General features: G+C 34.8%; 1 protein-coding gene across 6 annotated transcripts in view; it reads left to right on the top strand.

The window, feature by feature from the left end:
• NLGN4X (neuroligin 4 X-linked) overlaps window positions 1–12,942 on the top strand; it is a 182,027-nt gene that overhangs the window by 87,839 nt on the left and 81,246 nt on the right. For 4 of the 6 annotated variants that reach the window (XM_061459844.1, XM_061459845.1, XM_061459846.1 and 1 more), the window contains one exon: window positions 12,013–12,072. The exons of the other annotated variants lie outside the window; for them this stretch is intronic. In XM_061459844.1, coding sequence (XP_061315828.1) covers window positions 12,013–12,072 — 60 coding nt within the window. The remainder of the gene's footprint in view (window positions 1–12,012; window positions 12,073–12,942) is intronic. 6 annotated transcript variants of the gene reach the window in all.

Below are 12,942 nucleotides of genomic sequence, written 5' to 3'. Positions count from 1 at the left end.
TAAATCAGTCCTGCTTATCTCAATAAAATTAGACATAACTGCCTTTTTTGTCTTTTGTTAAGTTGTTGGTGTCAGTTACATGGTGTAACATACCTAGAAGTTACTATAAAATGCTAACAAATATTCTGTGTTTCTGTGCATTATGACTTCATTACTTTTTTTAAGCATTACCATTTTTGTTGAGCTGTTAAAGATTAAGGCTTTTAATATATATTCAGTTACTTAGAGGAATTTAACACTCCTGAGTTTACCAAAAAGTTAAGTCTCACTTCATACATGCTATAAATGAACAGTGGTATTTTTTTAAATTTTTTTCTGCACGCTAGATTTAACTGAGGGTTCTAACTGAATCTTTTTTCCTGCAAGACCATTTTTGTCTTCCAGCAATACAGAGTACTGATGGAAGACTTTATATTTTTGCTGTGTTCTCCCTCGAAATGACACTGGATGTGAATGTATCATTCCTTATGAAACCTGACATACCTGATTATTATACACTAATGTACAAAACTACTCTATTTTCAGAAACACTTCACACTATCCTTTGACATTCTGGGTGTTTTATTCGTCCATTTTCTTAAGGTTCTCATTGCTATGACTAGAGTAATGCCTAAGCCTTTTTCTTTGGAAGTTATAGATAATTTGGATCTTAACAATTCTGTATCTGGCTCAAGTTACTTTTTCCACTGTGCATGACTCTTTTAAGTTTTTAAACCTACTACTGTATAGGTATCTCCATATCTATGCTAATGTTACCTTTTATTCAGAGAGAAAAAAGAGAAAAAAAGCATACCTTGTTTTCGATTTGTCTTAATCTGGGGCAGATATTTCACTGACTGCAGTCATATATCACAGGCATTTAGATATATGTTTGACTTAAGTTAAAAATTAGCACCTTAAGTCTCATCCATCATTTAGCTTTATAAACTGTCTTTGAAGATATTAATACTCACTCTGGCCTTGGCTCATATAGTTTCTATTACTGGAAAATTGTACAATATCACAATTCATCCCTTTTTCTAGATCGTTGACAGAATGTTACACAACATCAGATTAATATAGAGAATATTTCACTAGACTGTTAATCTTTTGGTATGTTGAAAATTGACCTCTGGTTACAACTGTGTAGCTTGATTTTAATCTGTGACTTACTTCGCCTCTCTCTGTAGGAATACTTGTGTTCTCATCATCTTCCCACAGATAAAGGGTTTATCAAAGACTTTTTGAAAATTGAAATAAATTTTATCAACAAGGTTCTTTTATCAAGTATTCTATGAAGGGGCCTAAAGATTTCTAGGAGATCAAAGAGTGATGCTTTTTCTTTAAGGACAGCTGTGGGTTATTTTCTGTCTATGCATCTAAATACTCTATAATGCTTTTAACTGCTCTTTTCTTATGGTTTTGGAACATTTTCTTGATTTTAATATGCACATTATCTGTTCTTAGAAATATCTTTTGTCTTCTATTATAACAGCTTATTTTAATTAGACACTGAAGTATTTTGCTAGAACATCAATAATTATATCCTTAAACCCGGTTTGAGAATAAAATAGTGGTTTATCCTTAATGCATCTAAGGATATAGGTGCCAATGTTTACTCTTCTGACACTTCAATTTATCAAAATATGTGGTAACTCTTTTTTATGTATCTTTAATTCTTGGGTACTCCAAAATAAAAGCATATGATTTTGTTGCTTCCTGTAAAACTAGATACCCAGAGAAGAAAAAGAGAATAAATATAGAACAAAGTAAGATTAAAAAATACGGAGTCAGAGAAGCTGGAAAAATGTTCAGTTATTACTGGATGCTGAAGATGAGCAATAACAGAAGGCAGCATGAGATTGAATAATTTCTGTAGTCTAGTGTACTGTAGTATGTATTATGGGTAGTCAAACATGACCCTCAGGTAAAGTTAACTGAAAAAATAGACCTTTATGAAATAAAAGCATGAGGGAAAAGATGGATCAAAGGCTTGTAAGGAAGAAGTAAGAGCATAATTTTAGAAAGATAACCAGTGTGAAGAAAGGATGGTGCCAGAGGATGCAAAAACGTGTAAAAGAATGAAGGAGGAGTTGGAAGAAAATAACTTGTCAGATGATGTCAGGTTTCTGCGTGTGGAAATCTGTGAGCTACTTTTAGAGAGGGGGAACATTATCAATTATTTTAATGGTCTGTTTTGTACCATGCTGCTGATATTAATGGATTTGGAACCTATTTTCAAAGGCAAGAATCTGAATCACAAATTAGGGGTTACTGGAATTGCTGCTTTTTACAGCAGAAATTCATAATAAACGGAAGAGGAAGGCCATGTAGAGGCCTGTGAAATAAGATACTGGAATGAAATGCGATAAAGTCAATACAGGACAGAGAAGGGCAATGCACTTTGATCACTAAGAAAATTATACCATCAGAATTAAAATGTGGGTGACAGCAAAGGTTTATTTAAATGCTAAAAGGTAGAAAGATGTTTGGACTGAACTCTAGGTGCAAATTTTGCAGAATGTCCTGTCACAGATTTGTTGCAGAAATTATTAAACATATGACAAAACTAATGTATCATAGATTTTAGAAAACACGCAAAATAAAACCACACTCCTCCTAATGGTGGCCACATTCAGCCAACAGTATGATTTTCTTTCTTGGCTGGAAACGCACATTGCTGGCTCATGTCCAATTTTTTTCATCCACCTGTACCCACAAGTTCTCCTTCACAGGGCTGTTCTCAATTCTCAGTCCATTATTACCCAGTCTGTATTGATACTGGGGATTGCTCAGAGCCAGGTGCAGAGCCTTGCACTTGGCCTTCTTAAACTTTATGCAGTTCACGTGGGGCTACGTCTTGAGACTGTCTATCCCTCTGAATGGCATTTCTTCCCTCAAGCATATCAGCTACACTACTCGGCTTGCTGCTGTCTGCAGACTTGCTGAGCGCACACACAATCCCACTGTGCTGTTGGTAAAGATATTCAACAGTACTAGTATCAGTATGGACCCCTGAGGGACAGCACTGGTTACTGGTTTCCACTTGGACATTGAACTGATGACTGTAAGCCTTTGGATGTCAGCTGTGAAACCAATTCCTTTTCCATCTAACAGTTCATCCAGCATATCTTTCAAGTTTAGCAGCTTCAATGTTGTTGGAAACCATAGGAAAGCTTACAGAAGTCTAGGTAGATGTCTTCCATAGCTTTTCTGTTATGCAATGATGCATTTACTATGGATAGAAGGCCACTGGATTAGTCAGGAATGACTTGTCTCTTTTGTGATTTTGTTCTGTTTTTGTTTTTTTTTTTTTCCTTTCTTTACATTCCTGCACTGTCTGTGACCAATTTTATCAGGGTTTGATGGTAAGAATTATGAAATTACCCACTGTGGTGCCTGAAAAGCAAAACAAATACAATAAACATCCTCAGCCATTCCCTGTGTTGTTAAAATATCCAGGCATGGAAGGCTAGAAAGAGCGTGAGAAATGGCGGATGTCACACAGACGCACATGCACAACCACATAGACAAAGAGTGAAACTAATGAAATTTGTCTTTTGGTAGTTTCCCAGCTGAGCAACAACTATTATAAAAATCACCTTTCACCTAGTGTTTTTTTTTCTTTGAAATTTTGCCTCAGGTAACAAACAGTTGGCAGAAATAGGTTTTTTTTTAGGGTGGAGGGGAGAGTTGAAGAGCATAGAGTAAGTTCATTCTGCTACATCATGTAGTCTTTGTCAGGAGGCTTTGAGCTTGGACAGAATGCTTCACTGATGCCAGGAGAAAACTGAAGTAATAACCTGAGAGATTTGATCACAGTGATTGTTTTGCTGTGGTTTTAAGTCTGATAACTTCTTGTTGCTCTTAGTGGTAGGAAAGATGGCTGTGGTGCTGCTATTTCCATTTGTTCTTGCAAGTGTATTTCAGTATTGATATGACAGACAGAATGATGGCAACAGACAGGTGTAATTTGGACCGATGCTGTGGCAGCCCTACCTTCAACCTCGCTCACTCACTTTGTCATTGACCTTCAACACACTTAAGCTCCATGGCTTATTTTCCTGAGCAAAGCTGTCAATTATAGTTAATTTTCTCAAATAGATGGTAGGTGTTCTAAATTGTAAATTGCACTGATTGAGACAAGGAAACATTCAGATCTCTTTTACAGCTGAATACAAATGCTGCACAAATACAAACCAAACTAAGATGTTTGTTTTTTTTTTCCTGTAGGAACTGAAGTACATACGACAACAGGTAACATCAGCACACATAAAGTAATACTGCTTACATAAACCAAAAGAATAAAATCTTGACTTGTTCCTTTTCACAAGAACTATTTATATTTAGCCAAAGACTGGAATTTGATTTCTCAGAAGTAATTGCATACATAAGCTGTATCATTTAACATATGATTCTATATTGTTCATGTATGATTCTTTTAAATGCAAAATTCAACTTGTTTTCAGGTGGAATAAATAGTAAAATATATTGTGCTATAACAAATGTCACATGCCATGTAGTAAGTATATCATACAGAAGTTTTTATTATTTTCATCTTATTTCACACTTCTGTCACATAATGATAATTGACAAGCTACTTTTGTTCCTTTCTAAATTTTGAGTAAAACATGAACCCCAACAATGAAAATTCTAAGTTTAAATTATTCTTGAAACATTGCAAAATGGAAAACCAACATAAGACATGAATTCTCATTAACTTTGGTCAATAGAGAAAAGATTAGTCCACCAGAAGATATATAATCCACAAACATAGCATGCGTCAAAACTAACCAACTGTCAAATTTGAGTGGAGTTTAGGTGGATCAGATACTAGGAAGATTGCTGTGGTACTGAAATTTGAAAATTTAAATCATGATTCCAATGAGCTGTTTTGATGCTAGCTTAATATAATTAATAATTATATAGCATGTGTGAATTGAAATGATCCTTATTCAGCTGTATCATTTGTGGATAAAATTGCGTTCTCACAGGATCTACTGAAATAACAAACACAATTATTTCCTGAATTCTCTGAAGGCAGCTGCAAATTGAGCTTGTTTTCATCATGAAGAATCAAAATAGCTGCACCAAATAATTAGAAGTATTCTTAAGAATTGATTATTCAGCTCACAGCTTCCAGTGTTGCCTACAAATGCCCAAAGGGAGTTTGCACAACTTCATCAGCAGTTGTTAAATGCAGAGTACGTGCTTGCGTTGTTCAGCAGCATGCAGAGGGTGTAACAGTTACCTTTAGTTATTAAAACTGGCTGTTCACATTTTTTTACACATTCATTTTCATTCATTTTAATGGGACATAGGTACTTACCTCTCTTAAGCTTATTTGAAAATATTCACACTTTAGTTGAAAGTAGTGTTAGGTGAACATCATGGGATTCCTTCTGCAGACTAGTTACCTATGTTGCATAGGGTGTAGTTACGTGGAGGCTTGGGAATTTTGCTTAATAACAAATGTTGAATTGTGCATTCTAATTTAGAAGTCCTGTATATTCTTAGAAGCCTAACTGTAGTATAATCATCATATTAACAACCTTATGTCCCTCTGCAGCTAATTCTACTTTACCCATATCTTACACCCACTGACTTGCCAGTGCTGTATATTATATGTACTTCTGGACAAATTTGCAGTGGGATTTATATATCCTACAGGGGCTTTCATATTCTTGGATCTTTGCTGTAGTATTTACTATAGACTTAATTATGTTGTCAGTCCTCAAACAAGACAGAAACCAGCTTAATGACAGTGTGGAAGCTTGTATGTACTGGTATTTTCTTTGAATAGGACTTCTCATATGCTGAAAACTTTGCATGTGCCCAAAGAGCTTTGCCAGCACAGAGGCAGTATATGTAACAGAAAGGGAAAGAGTGTATTTTTAAATATTTCATTATATTGAACTGATTGTTATATTTTGGATGTTGTAATTCAAGAAAGTAGCATGTAGGTATCGTTGACAAATTTCAAAATGGCTTTGCTGGTGAGGGAGGTGAAATGGATGGAAGGAAATGCTGTGCTTCTATGTAGCAGTATTGTGCACTCAGACATTAGCATTTTTATGTTCACATCTCATCAAATACACCAGTTTAATAGAGAACTGTAAGCTATAAGAGGTCACTGCCACACTTTCATGACAGTGTTCCTTCGGATGCTTCTACAAAAAAATACACGTGTCTAAATTAATTTAAATAACTGTATGATAGATTTATGCTTTTTAATGAGTCTTTCACTATTCAATTAGTAAGTATTTCAGTCTCAGCCCAGTCCTCTGTCAAATAAAGCAGATTCAGTTACACTGGAAGTTCAAGAAACACTCCCCTTATCTGTTGGAGGTCACTGAAAGGATAGGCTGCACAATGCTTTCTTTCTTTTGAGCCATTATAGACAGCTATGTCAAAGCAATGTTCTGTATTTAAAGACTTTAAGTTATAAATGTTGTGTAACTTGTGTAACAAAGTTTTAAACCTTAATTTGAAAGTTTTAAAAATTGTTATTCTGAGTACTTTTTATACAAAGTATTTTATTTTATTAAAAAAAAAAGTGCCAAAAGTAAGACAGGATGAAAGATAAAACTTAGTAATTTTACAGTTTTTTCCAGGATGAAATTTCTCCGGTATCTCAAGGATATCAACAAGGATGGCAGAGCGGGACTGTAGAGATAGCACAAGGGGTAATGGCTTCAAACTTAAACAGGGAAAGTTTAAGTTAGATATAAGGAAGAAGTTCTTTACTCTGAGAGTGGCAAGGCACTAGAACAGACTGCCCAGAGAAGTTGTGAATGTTCCATCCCTGGCAGTGTTTAAGGCCAGGTTGGGCAGAGCCTTGGGCAGCATGGTCTTGTGTGAGACATCCCTGTCCATGGCCGGGGGGCTGCAACTGGATGATTATAAGGTCCTTTCTAACCCTAACTATTCTATGATTGTACGAATAAATACAATCTAAACAAATGAAAATATTTTCAGAGTAAGAAATAGCTTTCAAGTGTGGTTCTTACAGTAACTATGACAAGTGTCTAGTGTAAATACCAGTATCTTCATCACGACATGTATTTAACAATCTTCCTGAAATGAATGACTCACTTTCCAAAAATTAAATATATAGGAAGCTTTGAAAAAAATGACTAAAGGGAAGAAATACTGCCTAAAGTTAAATAAATTAAGGTTTTATTTATCTTTTGCATGCTACTTGGAATAAGAGTCAGTAGCATTTAGCTGATGAATACAGGATAGTACATATAATCAGAATGTAGGCAGGCCAAAATTTCATGTAACAACATAGCTCCTAAGTGGTAACTGTTGTTACTATCTTTTGTAAGCTCTTTTTGATCCCAATAGTGATCAAGATTGTGTATCGTCTGTACATCTAGTTTTTCAATAGAAGTGTCTATATAGATTTTTTTTCTCATAAGTTCTCTAAAACTATTTGAAAAAAGCCTATGAAATAGCATTTTCTTGTTGTTTTAATCCTCATTAATGTATGGAACACAAAACTGTAGGGATTTTTCCTCATTTTCTTACCATCCAATTTCAAATATCTGACGAAGAATTGCCTTTTAATTCTCTTTTCTTGAAAAGAAATATTTCCTGGCCATATAGCAGCATTTAAACTTTTGCTGTGGTCTGAAATTCTAGTGCTTTGGGGTTTCTTTTTTATGTGTGTTGTAGCTGGAGTCATAAAGAATACAAACCCAATTATGTTACATGTTCCTTAGTTAAATGTTGCTGGCATACAGAATTAGCAGCTGCTACCCAAATAGTTCTGTTGTTGTTGTATTAAAATAACAGCCATTGTAATCATGGTCTTCTGCTATTCAGTGATGATATAGGAATTAAAATAAACTCCCAGAAATCTAATTCAGACAAAGTAAAGTAAAATTCTGAGCTTTCATTGGCTTCCACATTAAAAACTACAGTAGGAATCTAAGTCTTAATTTTATTTAGGAGAGAGATGGAACCCATCTAAGGGCTGCTTTGAAATCATTGAATGTGGCTGTTTGCTGGACTTATGCACACTGCTGACAGATTATAATTTCATTTTAATACCTTTATGGGAAGACTGTGCCAGAGAATAAACCTGTGTTCAGACTATTACCTGTACAGAGCATTTTCATATACATACATGTGTATATATTTACACACATGTATACACCCACACACAATTGCACACACATTTTGCCAATATTCAGGAAATAATGAAGAAGTAATGGTTATTTAAATATAGACAATATGCATGTATTTCTTTTTCTCTAATTCAGATCAACAGGCTTCTAAAAATACAGGTATGTAGATTGTCACAGTTTAAAACCAGCCAGTAACCCAGACCCATGCAGCTGTTTGCTCTCCCCGCCACGTTTCCCCATCCAGTCAGAATGAGGAGGAGAATCAAAAGAATGTAAACCCCATGGGTTGGGATAAGAACAGTCCAGTAGCTGAAGTAGAGCATACTACTAATAATAATGATAAGGGAAATAACAAGCGGAGAGAATATAAAACTAAAAGGGGAAAAGGAAGAGGAAAACCACAATAAACAGCAGTAATGCACAATACAATTGCTCACCACCCCCTGACCAATACCCAGCCCTACCCTAGCAGCAATCTGGTCCTTTCCAGGTAACTCCCCCTAGTTTATATAGTGAGCATGACATGCTATGGTATGGAATACCCCTTTGGCTAGTTTGGCTCAGGTCCTCCAGGCTTCTTGTGCCCCTCCTCACTGGCAGAGCACGAGAGACTTAGCAACAGCTAAAACATTGGTGTGTTATCAGCATTATTCTCAGACTAAAGCCAAACCACAGCACTGCGCCAATTACTAGGAAGAAGAAAAAATAATTATAGCTGAAATTAGGACATAGAGTCGTAGAGAACTTCTTGGTATGGTTATAAAGGTAGCTAGAGAGCCTTAGCCATAGCCATGAGCCAGGGACAGTGTTATGACCACAAAAGTTCCCCATTGATAGACCCCTCTTTTTGGAAATGAAATGAGGTTCCACTTAAACTTGAGAAGAAACTTCTTCTCAGTGAGGGTGACGGAACACTGGAACAGGCTGCCCAGGGAGGTTGTGGAGTCTCCTTCCCTGGAGACATTCAAAACCCGCCTGGACACATTCCTGTGTAACATTATCTAGGTGTTCCTGCTCCGGCAGGAGGATTGGACTAGATGATCTTTCGAGGTCCCTTCCAATCTCTAGCATACTGTGATACTGTGATACTGTGTGACTCAAGGCTTGCCCACTAAGTGAAACTCAAATTTAAGCCAACCTACCAGTCTTGGGAGAAATGCAGAAAAGAAAGTACAGTTCCACTTTCCGGATGATCCCTTGAGTCTGTAATGAACTGTTGACTTGAGGTGATTGTAAAATTATAATAGCTGTCATGGGATGGGAAATCAAGAGCTTTAGAGATCTATTGAAATGACTGTATAAATAAAACATATCACTGAGAGAATGACTACTAAATCCTGTATTAATCTGGTTGCAGCTGGAAGTTTCCAGAAAGTTGAGCATGCTCTATGTGAAACTAGGAGGTCATACAACTAATAATGTGCTATGTGGTTTCTGAAAATCAAGCATTTCCCAAAATTAAATGGGGTCAAAAGGTGTACTGTGTGACAGATGGAGCAATTGCATATAAATTGCAGAGAAATGGCGTCAGCTTCAGCAGTCGCTGATAATTTTTTGCTGCCATTAGAGGCTTCAGAGTGGATACCTAAAATGCAAGGAATGGTAAACTGCATGCATGGGACTTGACTACATTATATATATATATATATATGAAAAAATATATATATACATACACACACATATATTATCACTATTATGTGAATAGAGGAAGATGTAGCATAAATTTTGAATACATCTGGGAAGACTTGCAACCCCAGAAAATCTTCTTCTGAATGAGATTTTTATTCATTATCAAAGGAAATGTGAGCCAGAGGATGTGCTTACAATGTGACTTCTTCATTTGTGATAGATGTATGCATGGCACTGGGAATGCATCTCAGAATACAAGGTGACTTTACATCCACAGATAAATGAAATCAAGTAATTTTTTTTTTTTTCTAGTTTATTAATACATGGGTCAGTGTTTAAGAATTAAAAACTTTTAAAAATGAATGCTTACTGAATTAAACTTTACAATTACATTGCACATAGAGCTCCTTAGTGAGGAAAAAAGTAGCCCACATGACATCCAAAACTTGGATGTTGACTGAGATTTAGAGCCTGTATCTAACATTTCTCAACGAAGTTGACAGATTAGAGAGCATTTGTGTTTCATTAAAAGTCATATTTTACCTAATTATGTACTGAATACATATAATTGAATGCACTGATATGTTACATACACAATAAGTACTGTACAGTGGCAGTGAAAATGTGAGCTTTGTGTGAAGATGAGTCTCAGCCACTGCTTTTCACATTTTGACTCACTAATCACCATTACTCCATATATAGTGGCAGTGTTTCCAGAAAATTTCTGTAGAAAATCTGTATTCTGTCTGTATCAAAGAGAAGCAAACCAGTACACAGAACCCCAAACTGAATATATTAGCAATTCTTAAATACAGTAGTAACGATTAACTGCATTCTGTCAGTTGTAAAACTGATTGTAAAATCATGGATTGAGAGATACTTGAAACCCTGAATTTTTAGGGATATGAGGACATTTTAAATAACAGAATAAAAAGAAGTAATAAAATACTTATTTTAGCTAAATATGATGTCTCTGTGACATACTCTAGAGTTCATACACAAACTCATACATACAGAAATTAATATACTGCTCTTTTTCAGTGTGTCCTGAAAACACACTTCCAAATAAAGACAATTCAGGAAAAAAATGGTTAATGTAGCGACTTAAACCATTTGATTTTGTTAGAAGCCATGTTTAATTCATGAGTTAAATTAGAAACTGAGTTTCCTATTCATGTTTCACTCTTTATCAAGTAACCTTTAACAAGAGGTCTACTTGCTACAGGAGCAAGGACATCACAACGAAATGCTGGGTACAAGGATATCTTGGTGTCTTTTTTTTTTTTTTTTTTGCCAGGAAACAGTAATACAACACAAGGAAATGAGTGGGAAAAGCTATGTTTATTTACTCTTACTCCCATAAGCACAGTCTAGGGCATGTATGGACATGTGTGTTTATCTGTGTGTGCGTGTGTCTGTGCACATGTATACACCTCACAAGTATTTTGACAAGCATACTGAATACAAATTAAAATATATTCTTTACTAAATCTTCTAATAAATAAGTACAAGTTCTTTATCATGGTAAGTAATTGTGTTCAGCTAAATTCCAGGTTTTTCTAAAGAGCACGAAATGTGATAATTTATGAACCATGGCTACTTTTGGACCAATTTCATGTTTGGAATCTACTCAAATCTGTTTCACCTTTTTACAGTCTGTTGTTTTATATATCTTCTTACTCATATGGGAAATGAGATTAAATTTGAAGGTCTTTATGGTTTATCTTTGTCCAGTTGAGTAAGATTCAAAGATAATTTCATTGGCATTATTTCCATCTAAAATTCAGGTTGTGGCTGATTCTTAAATCCTAATGAGCATAAATAAAATGTTAAGTCATTGAAGCTGGTAACTGAAGGCATTATTTCTACAAGGTTACAGAACAGAATGACATAAATTGCATTTCTTGCTTAGAAACCATAATTTGGTCAATTTTTTAATATAATTTTTGGTTTATATTTTTTTTAATAGCACATTAATTTTGTTTTTGCAGAAATCACTTTTAACTAAAGTAACTGCATTGTCACAGAATATGATACATTTTTTCAAATATTTTCAATTTGTTCTTCTTGACATTTTATGTTTATGTGCAGTTTGCATCTTTTTTGTTTTTCAATTTCAAATGTAACAGATTTTGACATTTTTGTTACATTTTTTTTTGTACTAGTGTTTTGGGTTTTTTTTTAGTTTTTTTTAGGGCTTTTTTTTGAGAACCTGCTGGTTTTGAATTCTCTTTTTTTCCCTTTATTCTCCTCCTCACTATGATCCCAGGAGCCAACACAAAGAAAAGCGCAGATGATATAACCAGTAATGATCGTGGTGAAGATGAAGGTATTTTTTGTTTTTTCAAAGCTCAACCCTGATGCATGAACATAAACTTTTAAATTTTTATTATAATAGTGATTATCATTGTTATTGTTATTGCTGTTATTTCAACATTATTTTTAGTCCCTTATTTGCAGAAGCACACTTCAGCGTGCTTCTTTATTTTCTTCTTTGGAAATTTTAAATTTCAAATTAGCATATAGACTGCAGTTCCTCTGACATAGGTGTAAAAGTTGTCCCTAAATATGTGTGAAGTGAGTAACATAAATATTATTTGAAACAACATATTTTTTTTTCCTTTATTCTTTCTTAGGTTGAGAAAATGGAATTTAAAAGCATGCATGTGCTCTTTTCCCTCCTACGTATTTTCTAAATTCACCTGTTTGAAAGTCATGAAAAAAATCACATTTCGCCTTTCTTTTACTTCCACTGTTTCCCCAGGGCACATGCTGTACATTGATGCAGTTGAATTGTGTTTTGTCTTTGCTATTTTTATGTACTTATTTTTTTTTCTCACAGGATGTGGTTTATTTCAGAACACAAAAATAAAGGCAGCTGTTGATGTTGCTTTATTGTTTTTTTTCCTGTAATTAGCTTGCCTCTGAGATACGTTTGTTCTGACTCTGACCACATTCCCACTGAAATCAATTACAATCATTTTCATTGACTTCTTTCAGAATTGGATTGGATTCACTGAAGGAAATGTTAAGTAAAGTACCCAAAAAATTTTTACAAGGAAATACTTTTTTCTTGCCTTGGGACATCCAGTCTGTTTGGGATGCACTGATATAGAAAGAAGTCATGAAATCTTCGTCTATTCTCACTGTTTTCATTAAAGTCACACTGACAGTGTATTTTACTTTCTGTATTTACCAA

This window comes from Pezoporus flaviventris, unplaced genomic scaffold, assembly GCF_033815535.1.
Source record: "Pezoporus flaviventris isolate CSIRO_AGI_PZ_B2104156 unplaced genomic scaffold, CSIRO_AGI_Pfla_v1 ptg000030l, whole genome shotgun sequence".
NCBI lineage: Eukaryota > Metazoa > Chordata > Aves > Psittaciformes > Psittacidae > Pezoporus > Pezoporus flaviventris.
The sequence above is the reverse complement of the archived record's forward strand: the minus strand, read 5'-3'. Positions and strand labels throughout refer to the sequence as shown.